General features: G+C 32.9%; 4 protein-coding genes, 2 long non-coding RNA genes and 1 other non-coding gene across 9 annotated transcripts; 4 read left to right on the top strand and 3 right to left on the bottom strand.

The window, feature by feature from the left end:
- Positions 1–783: 783 nt before the first annotated feature.
- On the bottom strand, positions 784–2,089 carry LOC142538310 (elicitor-responsive protein 3). The gene is made up of 3 exons (XM_075643657.1): positions 2,023–2,089; positions 1,509–1,647; positions 784–985 (listed from the first exon to the last, which is right to left on the bottom strand). The coding sequence occupies exons 1-3, from the start codon at positions 2,087–2,089 to the stop codon at positions 784–786; spliced, it is 408 nt and encodes a 135-aa protein (XP_075499772.1).
- A 1,312-nt stretch (positions 2,090–3,401) lies between these two features.
- On the top strand, positions 3,402–4,715 carry LOC142538850 (uncharacterized). Its single transcript, XR_012818750.1, has 3 exons — positions 3,402–3,554; positions 3,993–4,226; positions 4,472–4,715. It is a non-coding gene; the product is annotated as an uncharacterized LOC142538850 (long non-coding RNA).
- A 211-nt stretch (positions 4,716–4,926) lies between these two features.
- LOC142538849 (uncharacterized) lies at positions 4,927–6,215 on the bottom strand. Its single transcript, XM_075644146.1, has 2 exons — positions 5,939–6,215; positions 4,927–5,169 (listed from the first exon to the last, which is right to left on the bottom strand). Exons 1-2 carry the CDS (start codon positions 6,050–6,052, stop codon positions 5,050–5,052), a joined length of 234 nt encoding a protein of 77 aa, XP_075500261.1. The 5' UTR covers positions 6,053–6,215; the 3' UTR covers positions 4,927–5,049.
- Positions 6,216–7,416: 1,201 nt separating this feature from the next.
- Positions 7,417–9,621, top strand: LOC142539474 (uncharacterized). Its single transcript, XM_075644969.1, has 3 exons — positions 7,417–7,611; positions 8,163–8,217; positions 9,041–9,621. The coding sequence occupies exons 1-3, from the start codon at positions 7,495–7,497 to the stop codon at positions 9,373–9,375; spliced, it is 507 nt and encodes a 168-aa protein (XP_075501084.1). The 5' UTR covers positions 7,417–7,494; the 3' UTR covers positions 9,376–9,621.
- Positions 8,255–9,034, bottom strand: LOC142539475 (uncharacterized). The gene is made up of 2 exons (XR_012818924.1): positions 8,695–9,034; positions 8,255–8,615 (listed from the first exon to the last, which is right to left on the bottom strand). It is a non-coding gene; the product is annotated as an uncharacterized LOC142539475 (long non-coding RNA).
- Positions 9,622–9,987: 366 nt separating the features above from the next.
- TRNAC-GCA (transfer RNA cysteine (anticodon GCA)) lies at positions 9,988–10,059 on the top strand. The gene has a single exon. It is a non-coding gene; the product is annotated as a tRNA-Cys (tRNA).
- A 3,897-nt stretch (positions 10,060–13,956) lies between these two features.
- LOC142539473 (AT-hook motif nuclear-localized protein 11-like) lies at positions 13,957–16,915 on the top strand. 3 transcript variants are annotated; one of them, XM_075644967.1, is made up of 6 exons: positions 13,957–14,564; positions 14,734–15,338; positions 15,513–15,577; positions 15,875–16,003; positions 16,249–16,401; positions 16,570–16,915. In XM_075644967.1, exons 2-6 carry the CDS (start codon positions 14,930–14,932, stop codon positions 16,657–16,659), a joined length of 846 nt encoding a protein of 281 aa, XP_075501082.1. In that variant the 5' UTR covers positions 13,957–14,564; positions 14,734–14,929; the 3' UTR covers positions 16,660–16,915. The 3 variants fall into 3 exon arrangements, with proteins under 3 accessions (XP_075501082.1, XP_075501081.1, XP_075501080.1); XM_075644966.1 differs by having other exon boundaries at positions 13,973–14,564; positions 14,731–15,338; positions 16,596–16,915; XM_075644965.1 differs by having other exon boundaries at positions 13,975–14,564; positions 16,596–16,915.
- The last annotated feature ends 1,668 nt before the right edge of the window (positions 16,916–18,583 follow it).

Below are 18,583 nucleotides of genomic sequence, written 5' to 3'. Positions count from 1 at the left end.
TCGAAAATAAGCTTGTTTAACGAGCTAAAAATGAGGTTGTTTAACAAGCTTGATAATGAGCTCGTTTAATGAATCTGAGCTGAAGTCAAAGTCGTTAAACACGATAAACGAGCTATTCACAAAACGAGCTCGTGTAATTTCAAAATGAGCCGAGCTCAAACCTCATTATAAAATCTTAAATCGAGTTCGAGCTTACATATATACCTTAAACGAGTCCAACTCGAACCTAATATCATTCAGCTCGGTTCGTTTACGCCCATACTTATATAAGATTACAGGGATGACGTGAATGTACAGTACGAATATCAAACATTATCATAATTACGAGTGGTAAAAATTAGTAATGGAATAAATAAAACTAAAATCATCCATTAGCTCATACAATTCTATCGCGTTACGAAGATGCAAACCGTGTCCAGCAAATTTTTTTTTAACCTCCGTAAATTTCAATAAAAAATATTATCAATAATTTTCTCAGTTATTCTTGCGCTTGTCAACAAAAAAATTTATTTCTATAAGAAATTATATTCTTCCACCATTGCAATTTCCAAAGACTTGTAATTGTCCTGCATATTGATTTCCGACCATCGTTCTCCTCTTGCCTGATTTCTCCTTTTTTCATTTGCAAAGTTATCTATAAATAAATAAATAATAATAACAGTGAAGGAAATATCATAAAATACTTATCATTTGACATGCCTCAAGTTGAAGTCGTGACTAACAACTATTCTCATTTTACGAAAACGATTAATTCAAATTAGTATAAGAGTCAGTTATAACATTTTATGAAGCGAATCGAACATGTGTCGTGAACTTATACGGGATCGGGGGCATGAGAGCGAAACTAACATTTGGGATAAACCTCAATCCAAGCGTCATTTGGCCTTTGTAAGTGTCATCAGCAAGCACCACATTGAATGGAGATGGATTCAATTCAACCAACGCTTTGTAATTTCCTTCCACAAATACTCCTTTGAGGAAAATTCTATTTAATGTATAAAATAAACACACAAGTCTATTAAAAATATATATGAGAAATTAAAGAGTGCTGATTATTATTGTATTTTCGCCATTTTTAATTTAATAAATAAATAAATGAAAATAAGATATATATATATCGGCAGAAACTTGTGTGAGACGGTCTCATGTGTTGTATTTTGTGAGACAAATATCTTATTTGGGTCATCCATGAAAAAGTATTACTTTTTATTGTGAATATCGGTAGGATTGACCCGTCTCACAGATAAAGATTCGTGAGACCGTCTCACAATATATATATATATATGATAAAAACTTGTGTGAGATGGTCTCACGGATCATATTTTATGAGACATCTCTCTTATTTGGGTCATCCATAAAAAAATATCACTTTTTATGCTAAGAGTATTACTTTTTATTGTGAATATCGACAGGATTAACCCGTCTCACAAATAAAGATTCGTGAGATCCTCTCACAATAGACTTACTCTGTATATATATACACACACTCCATTTGGTGAAATTCTTACATCGTTTGACCAACAAATGCACCTTCGGTAAAGTATTCCTCGTCCACAATTTTGAGTTTGAGGTAACCGTGAGTTTCCAGCTCCGATCGTGATAATTCGAACACAAACTTCTCATTCCAGTAAATTACGTTATCATTTACTGCAAAAAAACGACATTAAAAAATAATAATATTATCTTCATAATAAGTTCGAATTAGATTTTTTTTTTAAAAAAAATCAATCGAGATAGATTTAAAAATATCGATGATCTAAAAAGCAAACCTGTTGCGGTCTTGCTTCTACGTATTTGGCCACAACATTCAATATTAACATGGTAAGCTGAATTCCCTGTGAATAAGAATTTTTTTTAAAAAAAATTTAATTATATATATCATAAAAAACTCATGTACGACGGTTTTGGACAATTTTGTGAGAAATATATTCTATTTTGGTCACAAATGAAAAATTATTACTTTTTATTATAAATATGAGCATGGTTGACCCGTCTTACGAATAAACAAATAAAAAAATTTACCGATTTTATTGGTATTTTTAATGCCTTCAGCGCAGACAAGAAGAACTTCAAGCATTGCACCTTTCATTTTATTAATTTCGAGAAATATAAATCGTGTTCCTTTTACTATATTTGATTGTGATTAAAAGGGACTTTTGCAATTGGGAATTTAATTTCATTAAGTGAATGGAATTTAATATCTCCATTAAATGGAGGAGTTACAGGTTATAATATCATATATTTTTAATTTTTAAAATTAATAAAATTAGGTCATTTAATACTTTAATTCTTATGTAACGATTTTTTAGATAAGTGAATAGTTATTAGCGTAATTATATTCCAATATATTGGACATGTTTCACCATATTAGTTAATTGATATCGGATTTCCTTTTATTTTGTTTAGTTGAAAAAAATGAATTTGAAACTTGGTCAAATGTTAGCATTTTGTTAATCAACACATGTGTCAACTTTCATAAAAACGTTAGGGACACAGAAAATCAAATAATATTATAATAGGAGACGGTACTCTCAGTGTAGCACATAATGATCCGAAAGATAGAAACGTTAATAACTGTAAATTATTATTTTCATATAAATGTTCAAGTTTACGAGGAAATTAAATTTATATAAAAAGCGTGCTTTTGTTTTGTTTTGTTTTTTGTGATTGACATTATCTTCGAAGTTTAATTAATTTTTATATAAAACTCTGATCGATTATTTTGAAATTTAATTTCTACCGATAATGTGTACGAATGATCATATAAATTTAGAATAGGGGGTTTGAATTTATATCGTGAGACTGATTAAATACTTTTAACATAAAAAGAATATTTTTTCGTTGGATATAAGAGATTCGTCACACCAAATTCACCGGTCATAATATATTTTTATGATATGTCTATCGAACGAGAAAAAAAAAGAATATTTTTTTAAGCTAGTATGCTTTTTTTGTAAAATTTAATAGGTTTTACCAAGTCGAGGCCACAAGCTTTTTAGTCTTTGATAGTTCAGCCAAGTAACTGCTCAGAAACGAAAATGCAGAAACTCCCATGTAACCATCCGGAGATATCACGCCACAGTCAAAGAAAATGCGGTGATATGAAGTGTTTTGTTTTAAGAAAAACCCAACATCCAAACCACGTAAATAAATTTCTTTCCTTTCTTTAAAAAAAAATATCTAGTCAATCAGCTTGGACGAATTGTCCGAAGTTTTCGATTCTTCACTTGTAATTTAACAAAAAATACAATGCGACAATTTATGGGATTGTCCGACGATGATCGGGACTCTTTTGGACTGTCCTCCATCAGCAGTTGCTACGGTAACACGGTTGGTTCACCATGCTTGAAGTTGTCTATATTAAGCTTTGTGGTTGTTCTTTTGCTTTTCCTTTCCTTTAACATCGCCAGCTTAGTGTTTGCAGAAGTTTCTCCGGGACAGGTTTCGTTCCTTTTTCTCTCATGGAAGATCAAAGGCTTCGCTCTTCGCGTAATCAGTTTTGTACACCATATACAAAGCATTAACTTTTCTGAGATTGCTTGGAGACATAGAAGGTTGTGTCATGTTATTGGGGTACATATTACATGGAACGTTTCACTGATCTTGTTTTTTTATTTCTCTGCTCATGATATGATGCCTTATGTTACTGAACTTGCAAACTTGTAAAGTTGTTTTAGACCATAGTGCGAGCTGCTAAGCTACTGCTAAGAATTTCGATAATGCATTGGCTAATGGAAATAATCCATTCCGGAAGGATGTATTTCAAATGTTCATGTTTGTGGTAGTCTTTTAAGATTGGTTTGGTCAAATCTTTAAGTTCTTAATTTGGTTGATGTCTGAGCCAATGGTGCAAATTTTGCTCTCTCCAAGTGTTCTCATGCATGAATAGTGTGTTTTTTTGCCTCGTTATACTTTCTTGTTTCAGTTGCTTGCCATGATGCCTTGTTTTTCTTTACTTACTGACTTGGGATTAACCATCTTGTTCTTAACAGATTCCATCTCATGGAGGTGAGTGGGATGGTCCGTACCGGCTCCTGTTTTGTTCGAGCAAGGGCGATAAAGCTGGTGTTATCCAAGAACTGGAGAAAAGCGTTGATGCCAACCTAGCCGACTATGACAAGAGAACAGCTCTTCACTTCGCATCATGTGAGGGTTGCACAGAGATAGTTGATCTACTTCTTCAAAAAGGAGCTGATGTGAACTCCAATGATCGTTGGGGTCGCACTGTGAGTACCTTCTTAACATTTCTCACCTATAAGGTCCATTATGTACAATCCAGTGTGGCTAATTACGAATGGTTCAAGACTTGGTTGAGTTCTCTTCTGCTGCATCCATGACTAAACTTAATAGCATCAGAAGATTCTTTGGGTCTAAACCATGTGCTGCTGTGCAACCATGCTACTATCTTAATATGCCATAAAAGTTTTTTCTGGAATATGTTTTAACGGTTATATATTGAAATACATTGCAGCCACTACTGATGCTCGTACCTTTGGCCGTGAAATGCAAAATTCTGGAAGCTCATGGCGGAATTGACTCGGTATATTATGCTTCAGCAATATATTTACCAGCAAAAGTAGTCATTGTTTTAGAACAATATTTTCTGATTTATGTTATAGTTAAGCTAAAAAAATTTGTTTGAGTCAAGTTGAAGTGCAAATTGGACTCGTTTGATCTACTTTACATACCAAATATGTTTCACTTAATTGTTGAGAGCTATTTAAGGGTGGCAAATCTTATGTTTCACTTAATCGTTGAATATGTACCCTAGAGATTGATATCAATCTTGCTTAATAACTCGAGTCACTTAGGAATACACGTGCAAACAATACTTGACGAATGTAGTTGAACTTACCCAAGAGTAATTGAATTCAATCTTGTTAAATAACTCGAGTTGCTTAGCAAGTGGCATTCTGCACAAAAAACCTACAATGCTACTTTTACATTCACCACTATGGAAGTTTACAAAAGCTTTGAACACCGAAAGGAGATCTAAGTAACAACTAGTACAAACTTGGACCAAGAAATCTTACAACAGATTTTAACAGCCTATGGGTGTTTCTCTGCAGCAGGGGAAGGTAGCTTGCTGGTCTCTTGTTGAACTTTCTTATCCTTTCCAAAGACAAACTCTTTCACAGATCGTTGAGCCGATAATATCACATTTTTTATCTGTAATTTCAAAAGGAACACTGACAACATTAGATTGTTAGCCACACCTCAATCGTATACAGGCAATAGGCATCTGTTAAATGGTGCCCTTCAGGAGAAACCAACGTTAATCAATCATCGAATATTTGCTTCCACTGAAAATGACTTTACACATAAGTTCTCTTGGTTGGTTTTTCAACAAAGTTTATGTTATCAATCACATAAATTCTCCCCGGAGAGAGGACATACTGGACTGTCATTTCAGCCGACCTTCTATTGTCATTTCGTCGGCTAAACCCATCGATTTCATTTTTCGGGATTGTCCCGTAAATGCCGCAACAATACCAATAGAGATCAATTCAATCACAATCTTGCTTCCAATAAAACTTAACCAAGGCCAACCCAGTGGGAGGCGATCCTCATCCTGAAAATTGCATTAATATCCCCTAAAACATATTCGTGGTTCCGCCAAGAACTTAAACCGGTATCAACAATATCTACACGAGTTCAACCTCAAGTTTCTTCATCTCAATCACCCGTGGTTCATAATCTTAATCTCAGATAAAATGCAAAAGCTTCACAATAAATTTCTGCAAACTGTTACATTTACAGCATGATATGCACACAAACAAAGAAATAAAATCAAGAACAACGAATACAATCTACCCCAAAACACGCACATCACCACCAATTCGAACATAACACGTTATCTTTAAACACCAGAAATTAAACAAAAACCCACCAAATGTCACACGAATCGATGAAATACAACGTCACCGAAAACACTTACGGGGTCAAGAAGATTGGGTTGAGGGCCATAGTCAGCCGTGAGGAGGAAATAAGAAGCAGTGGCGGTGGCCACCATTGCTGTGCGCCGCACCAGTTTATCAGTTCTTGGGTTCATTTTCTCCCAATTTTCCACTTAAAATTAAGACACCGAAACTTCGATGGAGGGTTTTCTGCTCCGTTCAAGATTCTATCGACAAAGCGATGTTTCGGATTTCAACTGCAAGATTTCTGGAAGTTACGATTGCTTTCCATGTGAACATGTTCTTATAAAGATCAGAATTATTATTATTGATCCTTCTAGTTTGAGAAATTATTTTTTTCCGATCTCATGAATTTTTATTGTGAGATGAGTCAATCCTACCGATATTCATAATAAAAATTTTAAAAACAATACTTTTTCATGGATGACCCAAATAAGATATTCATCTCACAAAATACGATCCGTGAAACCGTCTCAAACAATTTTTTGTCAATTTAGAATTTCTTTTATTTTTCATTTTTAGTTTTAAATTAAATTTCTATATATTTTTTATATGATAAAAATTTGTGTGAGACAATATCGCAGGTCGTATTTTATGAGACATATATCTTATTTGGGTCGTCCATGAAAAAATATTATTTTTATGCTAAGAGTATTAATTTTTATTGTGAATATTGATAGGGTTGACACGTCTCATATATAAAGATCCGTGAGACCGTCTCACAAGAAACCTACTCTTTTATATTATAATTATAATGAGTTAATGACATTATTTTAATGACCTAAATTGGCTTCGCTACAAAAAATATATATACAAAAATGTAAAAATTAATATAAAAATTTAACGTGATATCATAGATTATATATTGATTAACTATGTTTAACATCTGACAAGGGTAACTAAAATTATAAATTAACAGAATTAATAACAATGTTTAACATCTGACAAGGGTTCAAATCAATATGTTAAACTAAATTATTTCAACTAATATTTTGAAAACATATTGAATAAATTTGTATATAAATATACCACAAAATCATATGAAATCTTCTCACAATGGATTTATTATAAATTATTATTAGATCTACTTGTATCATAGATATAGATTCATGAGATCGTCTTATAAGATATTAAATCTAAATATAAAATAACATTTTGTAAATGAATTTTTTTAATGGTAAAAACTTGTGTGAGACGATCTCACGGATCGTATTTTGTGAGACAAATATCTTATTTGAGTCATTCATGAAAAGTATTACTTTTTATTGTGAATATCGGTAGAGTTGACCCATCTCACATATAAAGATTCGTGAGACCGTCTCACAAGATATCTACTTTTTTTTTAATGATTATATATCTGCATGAGTCGAAAACATTTTGTATTTTAAAAAAAGGCCATAATGATATTTTTTTTAAAAAAATTAACAAAATATGTTTTGAAACAAATTTAGAAATTTTTATTTTTGACAACATATAGTTGGAATTAAGGAACAAAAAATTAAAGGCTCTTCGAACTAACCCCAGCTTCCCCATTTCTCTCAAACGCAGAGCAGAGAACTGAGTGCGAAGAGCATCCATGGAGGAGCCGAAAATTTTTCAGCAAGGCAGGAAGAGAACCCTCGAACAGTTTCAAGAATCCCCTTATTACAAGTTGCGTGTTGTTCTCAAAGATCTTCGACCACATTTTATCCAGGTCTCAAGTTTTGGCTCATCTCCATTCTTCATTTATTTTGTGTACCATATTTTCTTGTGATTTTAGTTAAAATGTTCGATGGGTTTTGTTTGAATTTTCGGAGCATGTGTGGATCTCTAGATGCTCGTGGCATGTCTTATATTCACCCGTGAATTTTGTGTGTAAACGTTTTCCTGTGGTTCTTTCGATTTTTTCGATGTTCTGGGTTACTGGGTATATGTAGGATTCCACAAAGTTATGTTCTTCAGCCCAAAGGATACTAAATTCGACTAAGGATTCGGTTTTCATCGGTGTTCTGTTTACTACTTTTGGTAATTGTCATCTGTCACGAAAAATGGTGTAAAACAATGTTGAGGATGATTATCAAGAGGGGATCATAAACCTTTGACATATAGTGTTTGTACAAGATGAAGTATTAGACCCTGTAGACTTCAATTGTTTGCAATGATGCAAGTTGATAGTTTTTCCCTTATGGTTGGACTACATTGGTTTTTATATGATGGGAATCTGAATTTACTAATTGATAGATGGATTCTTTTGTGAATTTGTAGGTGCTCAAGACTCCCGATTTTCATAATTGCGATGCCGCTGATAAGATTCGGGAAGGTGTGGATTATTTTTTGTTCCAAATTGGGTTAATATGTTTACCAATAGTTTTTTGTGCTCTCTTCGATATATATCCCTTCTTAAGATTCGTGTGGTTTATATCTCAGAAACCAATGTTGGAATTTAGCAGAGCCAGGAGGAGAAAAGAGTTTCTTTGGGGGTGAAATGGTGTAATGTGTTATCCACAATTCTTAGTTAATGTGATCGAAACTGTAATCATCTATGGTGCCGTATGTTCCTGAGTGCCACGTTTCTGATTTGAACCCTGCCTATTCCAGTAATCTGCAAATTTTTGCATTTTACCAGATGTGTACTTCAACTGCATACACCTTAGCTTTGGCTTTTATAACTTAGTCCATCCCCCGGTTCATGAGTTTTTGTGTGTTTCTATTATGCTTCTGATGCCATTTTCCTTCTTTTTTTTCTTTTTTGTGATTAAAGTTTGCATTCAAGAATACTTCTTGTTCTTCCTGTTACTGTATTGCGAATTTCAGTACTTTGCTAATCTGTTTCGTGAGTATTAGGCTATTAGCTTTCTTATCTTTCTGTAATGACTTATTGAATAGAAGTTTTGTTCATTAAACATGGCCTTAATAAGTGTGACAAATTTTGCAGGCATAACGAGAAAATAAGCACAAACAATGCAACTAAGTTGCCGTTTAACTCGTTTTTCTCCCCTTGACTTGCATTGTTGTGCCAAAATTCATTGTAGGAAACCATCTTTCATGATGTAAAATTCAGTATAACAAGAAAAATGCGCGGATAATCCATTTTACTACTTGAACCTGAATGTGCCTTACAAAAATGTAAATATAATCTGCAGGGATGAAAGTTCTGATGGATCTGTACCAAGAAATTACAGCAGAATCTTCTCCCCTGGAAAAGTGTAGTACCGTGCCAAATGATTCGTCTGGTGACACGCGTGATGGACCGAAGCCTATGGAACCCCAAGAAAATGCAAAATCTGCTGAACACATTCCTCTTGATGGAAGAGGCCCAACCATAATCTCCGATCATCAGGCCCAAGGTACATACATCGTCGGTGGTTCAGCTTTTGGTTGGAATTTCTTTACATTCATAGGAAACAAGTCTGTGTATTATGGGCGAACGAAAGAGTCTTTTCGTGCTGCAAATCCCAAGCTCGATATCAATGAATGAAGGAAGATCTACAAACTATTCTCAAGTTTTACGTGTGGCTTCTCGGATCTCAAGAGGTAGTAGTAGTCGTCGTCGTCGTCGTCGTCGTCGTCGTAGTGAAGCTTGTCTCAGCTATCATGGATTCTTTATGTTTTGGTTTCATGTGATCCTTTCATTGTATCATGTTACCGATACCAGGTTTAAATATCCTCAAATTTTCAAAGGTTAATATTATTAATTTTTTTATCATATCGCGTAATTATAATTTGAGTAATCTCATTTACAGTTCAATTTATGTATTTTATGAACATTTTATTCCATAAAACGGAGTATGATTGAAAATGGTTACAAAATGATACACAATTTCATTCATGCAATAGGATGTTTGTAGCATAAAATGAAAGAGTAATATCATCCCACTTAAAGTGTAGTGGCATAAAAATTTAGACAAAAAAAATCTCTCATCCCATTGTAATTGAAAAAAACGAAACTGCAATAATTTTAATGTTATATTAATCATTATTAATTAGAAAATAATTCAAAAAAGTTAGATTCCTAAATGATATTTTACTGCTATTTAAACTTTCGATGGCTTTTTGGTTATATATAAGAAAGAAATCTCAAAAGCAACGAGGGTCCATAGCTCAGTGGTAGAGCAATTGACTGCAGATCAATAGGTCACCGGTTCGAACCCGGTTGGGCCCTCTTCCAACGTTTATTTTTTTCCTCACTTCTTTTATTTTCATTTTTGTTTATCAATAACAGATTCCATATAACACAAATTATTAATTCCTGGTTATTGTATAATCAATAAAATTTGAGATATTTTTTTCTCCAATTATATAATATTGACACCAGGTTATTCCAAAATTTTCACTATAAAAAATCATTAATAATCATCACATACGAAAATAATTTTTTATTTGTTTTGTTATCACAGTGTCTCAGTTCAAAACAAATCCCGAGTTCGAGATCCATTTAAAATCTCTATTTTATGAAGTTAATTGACTGAGATATGATATCAGATTGTATTGGTATCGATTATTAGTTGAGGGAAATTATTATCTGGTGATGTTATATTGACCGGGATATCGGGATTGTGCGGTTATACCGTCGATTTTGAATTATTGATCAGATTGGAATTGGTTTGAGCGGTATATTAATATGATATTATTGGTATTGCCATTGCCAGATCGAGGGATTGACAGAGTTTGAATTCCAGACCGAAACCACAAACGAAAGGTATAAGTCAATGTGGTATTGGGACATCGACTCAAGTAGGATGTACTTGAGTTTCCCTAAATCACATACTTATTATTATGTTTTATTATTGTGATTATTGATTTGATTACATGCCTGTTCTATGGAGTTATAGGAGCATGCATTAGACGAGTAATCTTGTGACAGAAGTACCCGATATTGGCGGGATAGCCACGGGTACATTGCACGATGTCACAAGATAGTGTATTGGCGATAGGACCACAGTCCATGACGGTTAGGTCAGGACACTAGATGTTTGGTTATATCGACTTGGATAGAACTGGAGTCTTTTCTATTACTGTTGGTCGATATAGGAATACCGACATCTTTACATCTGGGTGATTGGGTTATATCGACGTGAATAGAGCTGGAGTCTTTTCTATTACTGTTGGTCGATATAGGAATACCACATCTGGAAACCGGGATCCCGAGACTATGATTGAGTCTAGTCTGAGTCGTGGAGTCACGAGCATTGTCGATAGTTGATATTGATTATGTTTCAGCTTTTGATATATATTGCTGTTATTTATCCATGCTTTTATGTTTATCATATGATTGCATGTTTCGTTGAGTTATACTGGGATTATATTCTCACCGGGATTATCCGGCTGTTGTCTTGTTTGTATGTGTACATGACAACAGGTGGGACAGGATCAGGGTCCAGGAGATGAGGAGAGATCGTGATAGAGTGGAGACTTCGGACGTTGATGTATATAGGATTGTGACACTTGATAATTAGATGTTAAACCTTAGTTTTTACTGATTTGTAGACAGTACAAGACTTGTACTTTATTTTATACTGAGTTGTATATTAGTTTGATTTCACTACATTCCGTATTAAAAAAAAAATTTATGATCCTAATTACTTGACTAGTAAATTGATCTTGATGACGATTAAGTATTGATTAGCGTCCGGGTCCCCACAACAGGTGGAATAATCCGTGGTAAACTGCCATAAAATGCAATATACTAAAAAATTGGGGGTAATTTGCAATAATCCGAATAAAACCCCCATGAGGTATAAAAATAGAAAGCAAGCAAAATGACGGGATGGATAATTTAGAAGATACATGTGGTTGAGAGTTGAGACTTGAGAAGACGATCCAAATCCGGGGCGGGTCACATGAAGCCCCAGACCCGGTTCGTATCCGCAATCAAGTCCAGTCAAATGGTCCATCTTGTTGCATCTTAGTCTACCGATGTTTAGGTCACCATCCCAAGCGCTCAATCATGTATTCCATGCGAGCAACAACATATCACTTATTTTTTACAATTTTATATTTAGACCCCAAAATACTACATTGATGCATCCGCGATTTGAATAATAATAGCACATGAAGTACAACTTTTCAAGTTATGTTTGAGTTGATAGAATAGGTGAGTATTTGAACTATTGTAAGGAGTTCGGTACTCTTTCTCTCAAGTCTCAACACATTCTCGGACGAGCCTGTCACACAGAGTTTGTCCAGTATAGTTTAACGTGTTTTTGTATGATATTGTAGTTCGGAGTTTATCCAATGCACAATAAATAGTAACATCTATCAGTTTTTACGTCACATAAGAAATACAAGAATATCCACAAAAATTCTACACCAAAAATGAAAACAACTATTAAGTTTGAGACTTGTTTTTTTTTTTTTACTTACATATATCTATTACGCCGTTAATTTTTTATTAATATATAATTATTTAACAGTCAAATTAAAATATTTATTTAAATATAATTATTACTATATTTATTAAAAATCATATTGAAAGATTTTATAATAATAATCCCATCAACATTTTAAGATTCACAATCTTATTTTCTTCAAATATTTTAATAATTTATTTTTAACATAAGACATTATACATTATAAATTATAGAAACTCATAAATTATTTTAAATAAATTCAGTCAAACACTCTCTAATTCATCGTTCCGAAGATTTTGATTTTTCAAAAAATAAGAACATCAAAATGTGATTATCTTATTTAGCGAAATACATAATTTTAAGGAGTGAATGAAAAATATTTTGGAAACAATAATTTGCTGACATAACGCAAATATAATTATAAATATATACTTAAATTTAGGGATAATTTGAAATATAACCTTCGTAGGATAACTTTTTAGATTTTTGACCTTCTAATCATTTTAATTTTAAATTAACCTTCATTTAAAGTTTCTTATATGAATTTAGTCAAAATTACCCTTACATACTCGAACATAATTATTCTAACATAATTACTCATTTACTCTAATCTAAAATATTGATTTTCCCTTCTCGACATATCTTTTTTTAGGCGCCTTCCCTCCTATTCTCTATCATCATCTCTTTTCTCATTTTTTAGATTATTTTCTTTCTTATGCTTTCTTCTACATATCTTTCATAACAAAAAGAAAACAGTCTGATATAATTTGCTTATCTCGGGTAACGATTGTATGTATAATTTCTGTTATTTGTTTATTTTTATCATTTATGTTATTTCTGTTCATTTATCTGCAAAGTATGTGAAAAAACGAAAAAAAAAGTAGAAGAATATGAATTGCTTTCACATTTATTTATTTTTCACATATATTTCCGTTGTTTTTATATTATTTCTTCAAAATCACTAAAGAATAAGATAAATTTTGTATTAGTGTTTTTTTAGAAAAAAGAAGTGTGTTTGAAATTTTCTTCAGAATTATCAAAGAAAAATAAATTTTGTATTAGTTTTTTTTTTAAAGGTTCATACATGAAATGCATATATAATTTTAATTTTGATTTTTAATTTTTTTTAAATTTTGAGTGATGCATTTTTTTACTTAATAGTATACTTCATTGCATCCAAATTTTTTTTCTTTATTTCTCAATCTAAAAGAAAACTTGAAAATGAAAATTCATCTTATACGTTTTATATGGTATGTCATAAACAAAAGAACAAAACATTATTTGTGATTCTAGTCCGTTTCTTTTCAAAACATATCTGTTAACATTTGTATTTTTTTTAATTTTGAAACATAAACAGTCATTTCTTATTAGATTTATGTCAAAATTATTTTTTTATTATATTTATGTGAAAAAGATAAAGAACTAACAATAACTTAATTAAAAAAATAAAATCATATATCTCTTATTGGATTTATTTGAAAATGATAAAGAAATAACAATAACTTAATTAAAAAAATAAAATTATATATTTTTTATTGGATTGACGTGAAAAAGGTAAAGAAGTGACAACTATTTAGTTAAAAAAATAGAATCATATATTTAAGTGAGACTAAAACAGAGGTTATATTTCTGAACATTTCCTTAAGGTTATCGGAAGATCTTTGGAATTTCTGATCCATTCCACGCTCCACCACATGCGAGTGAGATTCAAGGTTTGAAAAATCAACTGCAAATTGCAATGTCATGTGATGCTACGTCGCCATGGTATCCGGCTCACATTTTTGTCTTCTCCTTTAATGCTTCACATTCATCATCCGGAACTAAGCTGAAATCTCGCATCATTCCTCGGCTCATCACCTCACCACACACCACAGACAGCGACGCTACACGACACTCCTAATTCTCGGTGCAAGAGGGAAAGGGAAAGTTTTGAAGAGAACGCAATGCATTTTTAGATTACAATTCTTTCGCTGTTTGTTAACTTTGGTGAGCTCGTCAATGGCGTTTTCTTCCTCTTTTGAGCGGTGCAGTTTGTCGGAGCTGTAACCTTTCTTGATACACATTCTTTTTTCTTCCAACCCTTTTAATATTGTGCTTTGTACAGCTTTCCATTCGTAAAGTTTCAAACTTTGTGTATCTCTCAGTTTTGTTGCAGCCATTTTGCTCTATTATATGAATGTAACTTATTGTGAGACATTGGAGCTTTGTTTTTTATGTGGGTTTTAGTTGTTTTCTGTTGAAGATTGCTGCGTGGTGAGGAGTTCTGTATTCGCTTGAATTTTCAGAAGAAAGGCTTTTTCTTGTCTCTCTTGAGTAGGTAAGGGGAATTTTTTTTTAACCCTGTTTAGTTTACACTTTCCCTTTGTCTCCCCCCTTGCTAGCTTTTGTCTTTCTTGTCTTAATTTAATTTATTTCAATAGATCTTTTCACGAGAGATCTTCAATTACATATTTTGTGTATTCATTCACTACCATATTCTGTAGCAGGGAATCATGTATATTACAATTAACCAAGTGCTGAAGTTGATGGGTGCTTAGAATCCAAGGATCAATAAAGCTACTGGATATTGAGTTCAGGGCTTCTCAAAATTTTATCAGTAGAAAGTTGTGCACTTGTTTAACATCGAGGGTTTAGGTGTTTGGATTTCATAGTGCTCCGAGGCAGGCAGGATTCATATTTAATATGGATCAAAGGGAGCGTATGACACTATCCGGTGGTTCCTATTACATGCACAGAGGAAGCACGGAACCGGTGGCGGGTTTTCTTGATTCAACCATTATGAATTCATTATCTAATGCTAACCTGCACTTTCCATCTAACATCGGTAGCAGCTTGATTGGTTCAACATTAGCTTTGGATACTTCATCAACAATATCACCACAAAGAGTTAGTGCAGGACCACCTTCTGCAGTGCTGCAAGGCGAACCCGTACGCCGAAAACGGGGAAGGCCGAGGAAATATGGGCGGGATGGTGCCGTTCCATCGGCATTCCTTCCTTCCACGTCTAATCCTACGTTAACAGTAAGCCGGACTGAAAAACAGAGAGGAAGGCCACCACTGACTGGTCGAAAGCTAAAATTATCTTGTCTTGGTAATTGTATGACTTATGGTCCATCAATCAGAAGCCATATCATATCATTTATATTATTGAGATGTTTTTTCTAAAAAAATTGATTCAACATGGAACTTTGTTTATTTTCAATAACTGTCTTTGACAATTGTGGTTCTAATTGGTTGATTGTTCTGGTGATTTTGATAATCCCAGGCGCATCTTTGTTAAATTTTGGTGGAACTTTGACTCCACATGTCATCCACATCGTTAAGGGAGAAGTACGTACCATCCCTTACTTCTAATTACATTTTTGCACCATAAGCTGCATAAGCCATTATATTTGCCATGCATGAATATTCATTTGTATTTAGACATACCTACATAAGATTAGTGTGGCGTGTGTGACTGTGCTTCAGTCCATGTTTGTGTGATAGATATGCATCGCTCTAGATTCCACTCACATGTAATAGTTGTGCGCTGTTCATTTTCTGTTGAAAGAAATCTTTATTCTACTCTTCTTTACAGTTTCAGAATGGAGAATTTACTGTTGTACAACATAATGACTTTTCCTGCAGGATATCAAAAGAAAAATACTATCATTTTTCGGGCTGAGACAACAGGCTATTGTCATATTATCAGGCGTTGGCGCCATCTCAACTGTAAATTGTAGAACCTCAAGTTCGGGTGGGACTATCACGTATGAGGTGTAAAATCTAAGCTTCTTCATAGTCTCAAGTTGTAAAAATATCTGCAGCTGCGTGAAATAATATCACACCTCTATCATGAATTTTACATAACAATGTACTGCACCCAGTCTGGGAGGACAAAATACATCTATATTAGTTGGTTTTGATCAAGTAGCAACTTTGTCTTGTTCAAAGATTACACATGGTTTCACCTGCTGAACTTCTTCGATTGGCAGTAACATGTTCGTTTAATCTTCTCGTAGGGGTGTTTTGATATGTTAAATTTATCTGGCTCTTATATGCACGATGATACTGACGGCCCGAGTGGTGGTCTGAATGTCACTTTTGCTGGTCCTGATGGGCATGTTATAGGTGGTGGTGTTGAGGGTGTTCTCATTGCAGCTAGCCCGGTCCAGGTAGCTCTATACAACTAACTGCAACTTTGATCATTCTGAGAAATTAGATTCTATACTACAATGGCTTGTTTGCTATTATTCTATTTTTTTTTGTCCTCTTAAACCATTCCACATCATCATGGTCATATCATATTCGCCGGGTAAATCATCTTTTTTGTGTTTTTGAAGATCTTGCTTTATCCCATCCATTCCAGATTATCGTGGGAAGTATGCTGCCTCGCTCTTCGAAGATCAAAGCTAAGGTGGAGGATGGTCTAAAACCTTCGATGGATCCTCCAACCTACGTTCATCCGACTCAAAATCTAGCTCCGGTGGGCAGCTGGCCGGGTTTGTAGATAATTTCATGTTGACAGGTTAAAACTACTTGTAAGAATTTGAATTCTCTGTTCTTAGAATACGGGGATTGTAACCTACTTTAGTTGAAGCACTATCATAAAATATGACCTCTTTAAGGCGATGGTTGATCCATTATGATATTGTTCCATATGGTAAACTATTCCAATGACCATTTTCACAGATTTATATACTTTTACTTCTTCTGAGATTTATAAAAATTTAAAATTTCGTCCACGTAGAATTTTCGAGCATCGTTTTTGTCCCTCCATACCCGATTCTCGGGCTCCGAAAAATGTTTTGACATATGATTTTGTAGTATAATCTTGAATGTTAGTTTGAATTGTCACTTGCAACTTGTAATGAGTGGCATACATTGCTATAGGGGAACAACTTCCAAACAATCTTATTTTTATTAAAAAAAATTCAAATTATATGAATGACACTTAGGCACTTATCAATATATATTATTTAATGTTCAATTATAAAAACAATAAATCGATCGAAACATTAATTCTTCAACAATTTAAAAAAAACAATTAAAATATTTATTTAGCAAGAGATTAATTATTTTAAATCGGAATACTGACAAAAATTAATTCTTCACCAATCGTATAATATAAATAGGTTTGCATGGACCTATCATATTTTAGGTAAAACGTAAAACAACGATTAGGCTATTACTTTTTCATGGACCTGATCTTAGTGATCTAAGACGTGAGTCGTCACAATATACAAGGGGTGTTTGCAGCGACTGACGTTTTCAAATGAGCCATTAAATTTATGGCAAAAATTTACGTGATACGGTCTCACGGGTCGTATTTTGTGAGATAAATATTGGTTCATATATGAAAAAATATTACTTTTTACGCTAAAAGTACTACTTTTTATCCTGAATATCGGTAGGGTTGCACCCGTCACACATATAAAGATTCGTGAGATCGTCTCACAAGAGACTTACTCTAAATTTATAGATTATGAAAAGTCAATAAAAATAAAAATTGGACAATGTTAGAAAAAAAACAAAAGATTGAAAATCAAAAATAGATAATGTCAAATAAATAATTTTAATATTAACTTTTTTTTATCAATATCAATTAGTGAAAAACATAATTTATTTCGGAGAAACTAAAACGGAATATGAGTTCTACAACATGTAAAATTATTATTTTTAGCCAAAAATAAAAAAAAAAAACTTTTTTTTTTGCGGTGATATAATAAAATAGTAAAATTTGATCTTGTTTTTATTTTATGGTAAAAACTTGTGTAAGACGGTCTCACATGTCGTATTTTGTGAGACTGATATCTTATTTGATTCATCCATGAAAAAATATTACTTTTTATGCTATGAGTATTCTTTTTTATTGTGAATATCGCTAGAGTTGACCCGTCTCATAGATAAAGATTCGTGAGAACATCTCACGAGAGTCATATTCTTATTTTTATAAAAGATAGTCTCTTTAATATTAAAATTTTAACTCTAAGTATTCAATGTAGAGATTTAATGACATTTAATTACTTTTTTAAATGACAGATTTTTGTGGATTTGGTAGATTTTTATTGACTCTTGTAGAATCTCACAGATTTGTAATCATAAATCCATGGACTTTTGTAGACTTTTTGCAAGATTTTGATAGATAACTGTTAGTATTTTGTTCATACACTGTTGGAATATGAGTGTCATCAATAGCCCCAAAAGAAGCACATAACAAATAAGTCTCCGACACAAAATAAAATCAATGAATAGTGATATGAATCAAACTCCTACAAAAATTTTCATAAGAAGCTAACAAGCATATACATTTTTTAACATATTTTGTTAAATTAACTCTAATTTGTTCATCTCGAT

This window comes from Primulina tabacum, chromosome 3, assembly GCF_025594145.1.
Source record: "Primulina tabacum isolate GXHZ01 chromosome 3, ASM2559414v2, whole genome shotgun sequence".
Taxonomy (NCBI): Eukaryota; Viridiplantae; Streptophyta; class Magnoliopsida; order Lamiales; family Gesneriaceae; genus Primulina; species Primulina tabacum.
The sequence above is the reverse complement of the archived record's forward strand: the minus strand, read 5'-3'. Positions and strand labels throughout refer to the sequence as shown.

What these genes read in the sequence shown, in the direction of transcription:
- LOC142538849 (XM_075644146.1), bottom strand. Translation starts at nt 6,052, where the DNA reads ATGAACCCAAGAACTGATAAACTGGTGCGGCGCACAGCAATGGTGGCC. An exon ending in AACCCAATCTTCTTGACCCC is followed by an intron (nt 5,170 to 5,938) that starts GTAAGTGTTTTC and finishes TTGAAATTACAG; the next exon opens with ATAAAAAATGTGATATTATC.
- LOC142538310 (XM_075643657.1), bottom strand. Translation starts at nt 2,089, where the DNA reads ATGAAAGGTGCAATGCTTGAAGTTCTTCTTGTCTGCGCTGAAGGCATT. An exon ending in TAAAAATACCAATAAAATCG is followed by an intron (nt 1,648 to 2,022) that starts GTAAATTTTTTT and finishes GTTTTTTTGCAG; the next exon opens with TAAATGATAACGTAATTTAC. An exon ending in GCATTTGTTGGTCAAACGAT is followed by an intron (nt 986 to 1,508) that starts GTAAGAATTTCA and finishes TACATTAAATAG; the next exon opens with AATTTTCCTCAAAGGAGTAT.
- LOC142539473 (XM_075644966.1), top strand. Translation starts at nt 14,930, where the DNA reads ATGGATCAAAGGGAGCGTATGACACTATCCGGTGGTTCCTATTACATG. An exon ending in GCTAAAATTATCTTGTCTTG is followed by an intron (nt 15,339 to 15,512) that starts GTAATTGTATGA and finishes TGATAATCCCAG; the next exon opens with GCGCATCTTTGTTAAATTTT. An exon ending in GTGGGACTATCACGTATGAG is followed by an intron (nt 16,004 to 16,248) that starts GTGTAAAATCTA and finishes ATCTTCTCGTAG; the next exon opens with GGGTGTTTTGATATGTTAAA.
- LOC142539474 (XM_075644969.1), top strand. Translation starts at nt 7,495, where the DNA reads ATGGAGGAGCCGAAAATTTTTCAGCAAGGCAGGAAGAGAACCCTCGAA. An exon ending in TTCGACCACATTTTATCCAG is followed by an intron (nt 7,612 to 8,162) that starts GTCTCAAGTTTT and finishes GTGAATTTGTAG; the next exon opens with GTGCTCAAGACTCCCGATTT. An exon ending in CGCTGATAAGATTCGGGAAG is followed by an intron (nt 8,218 to 9,040) that starts GTGTGGATTATT and finishes TATAATCTGCAG; the next exon opens with GGATGAAAGTTCTGATGGAT.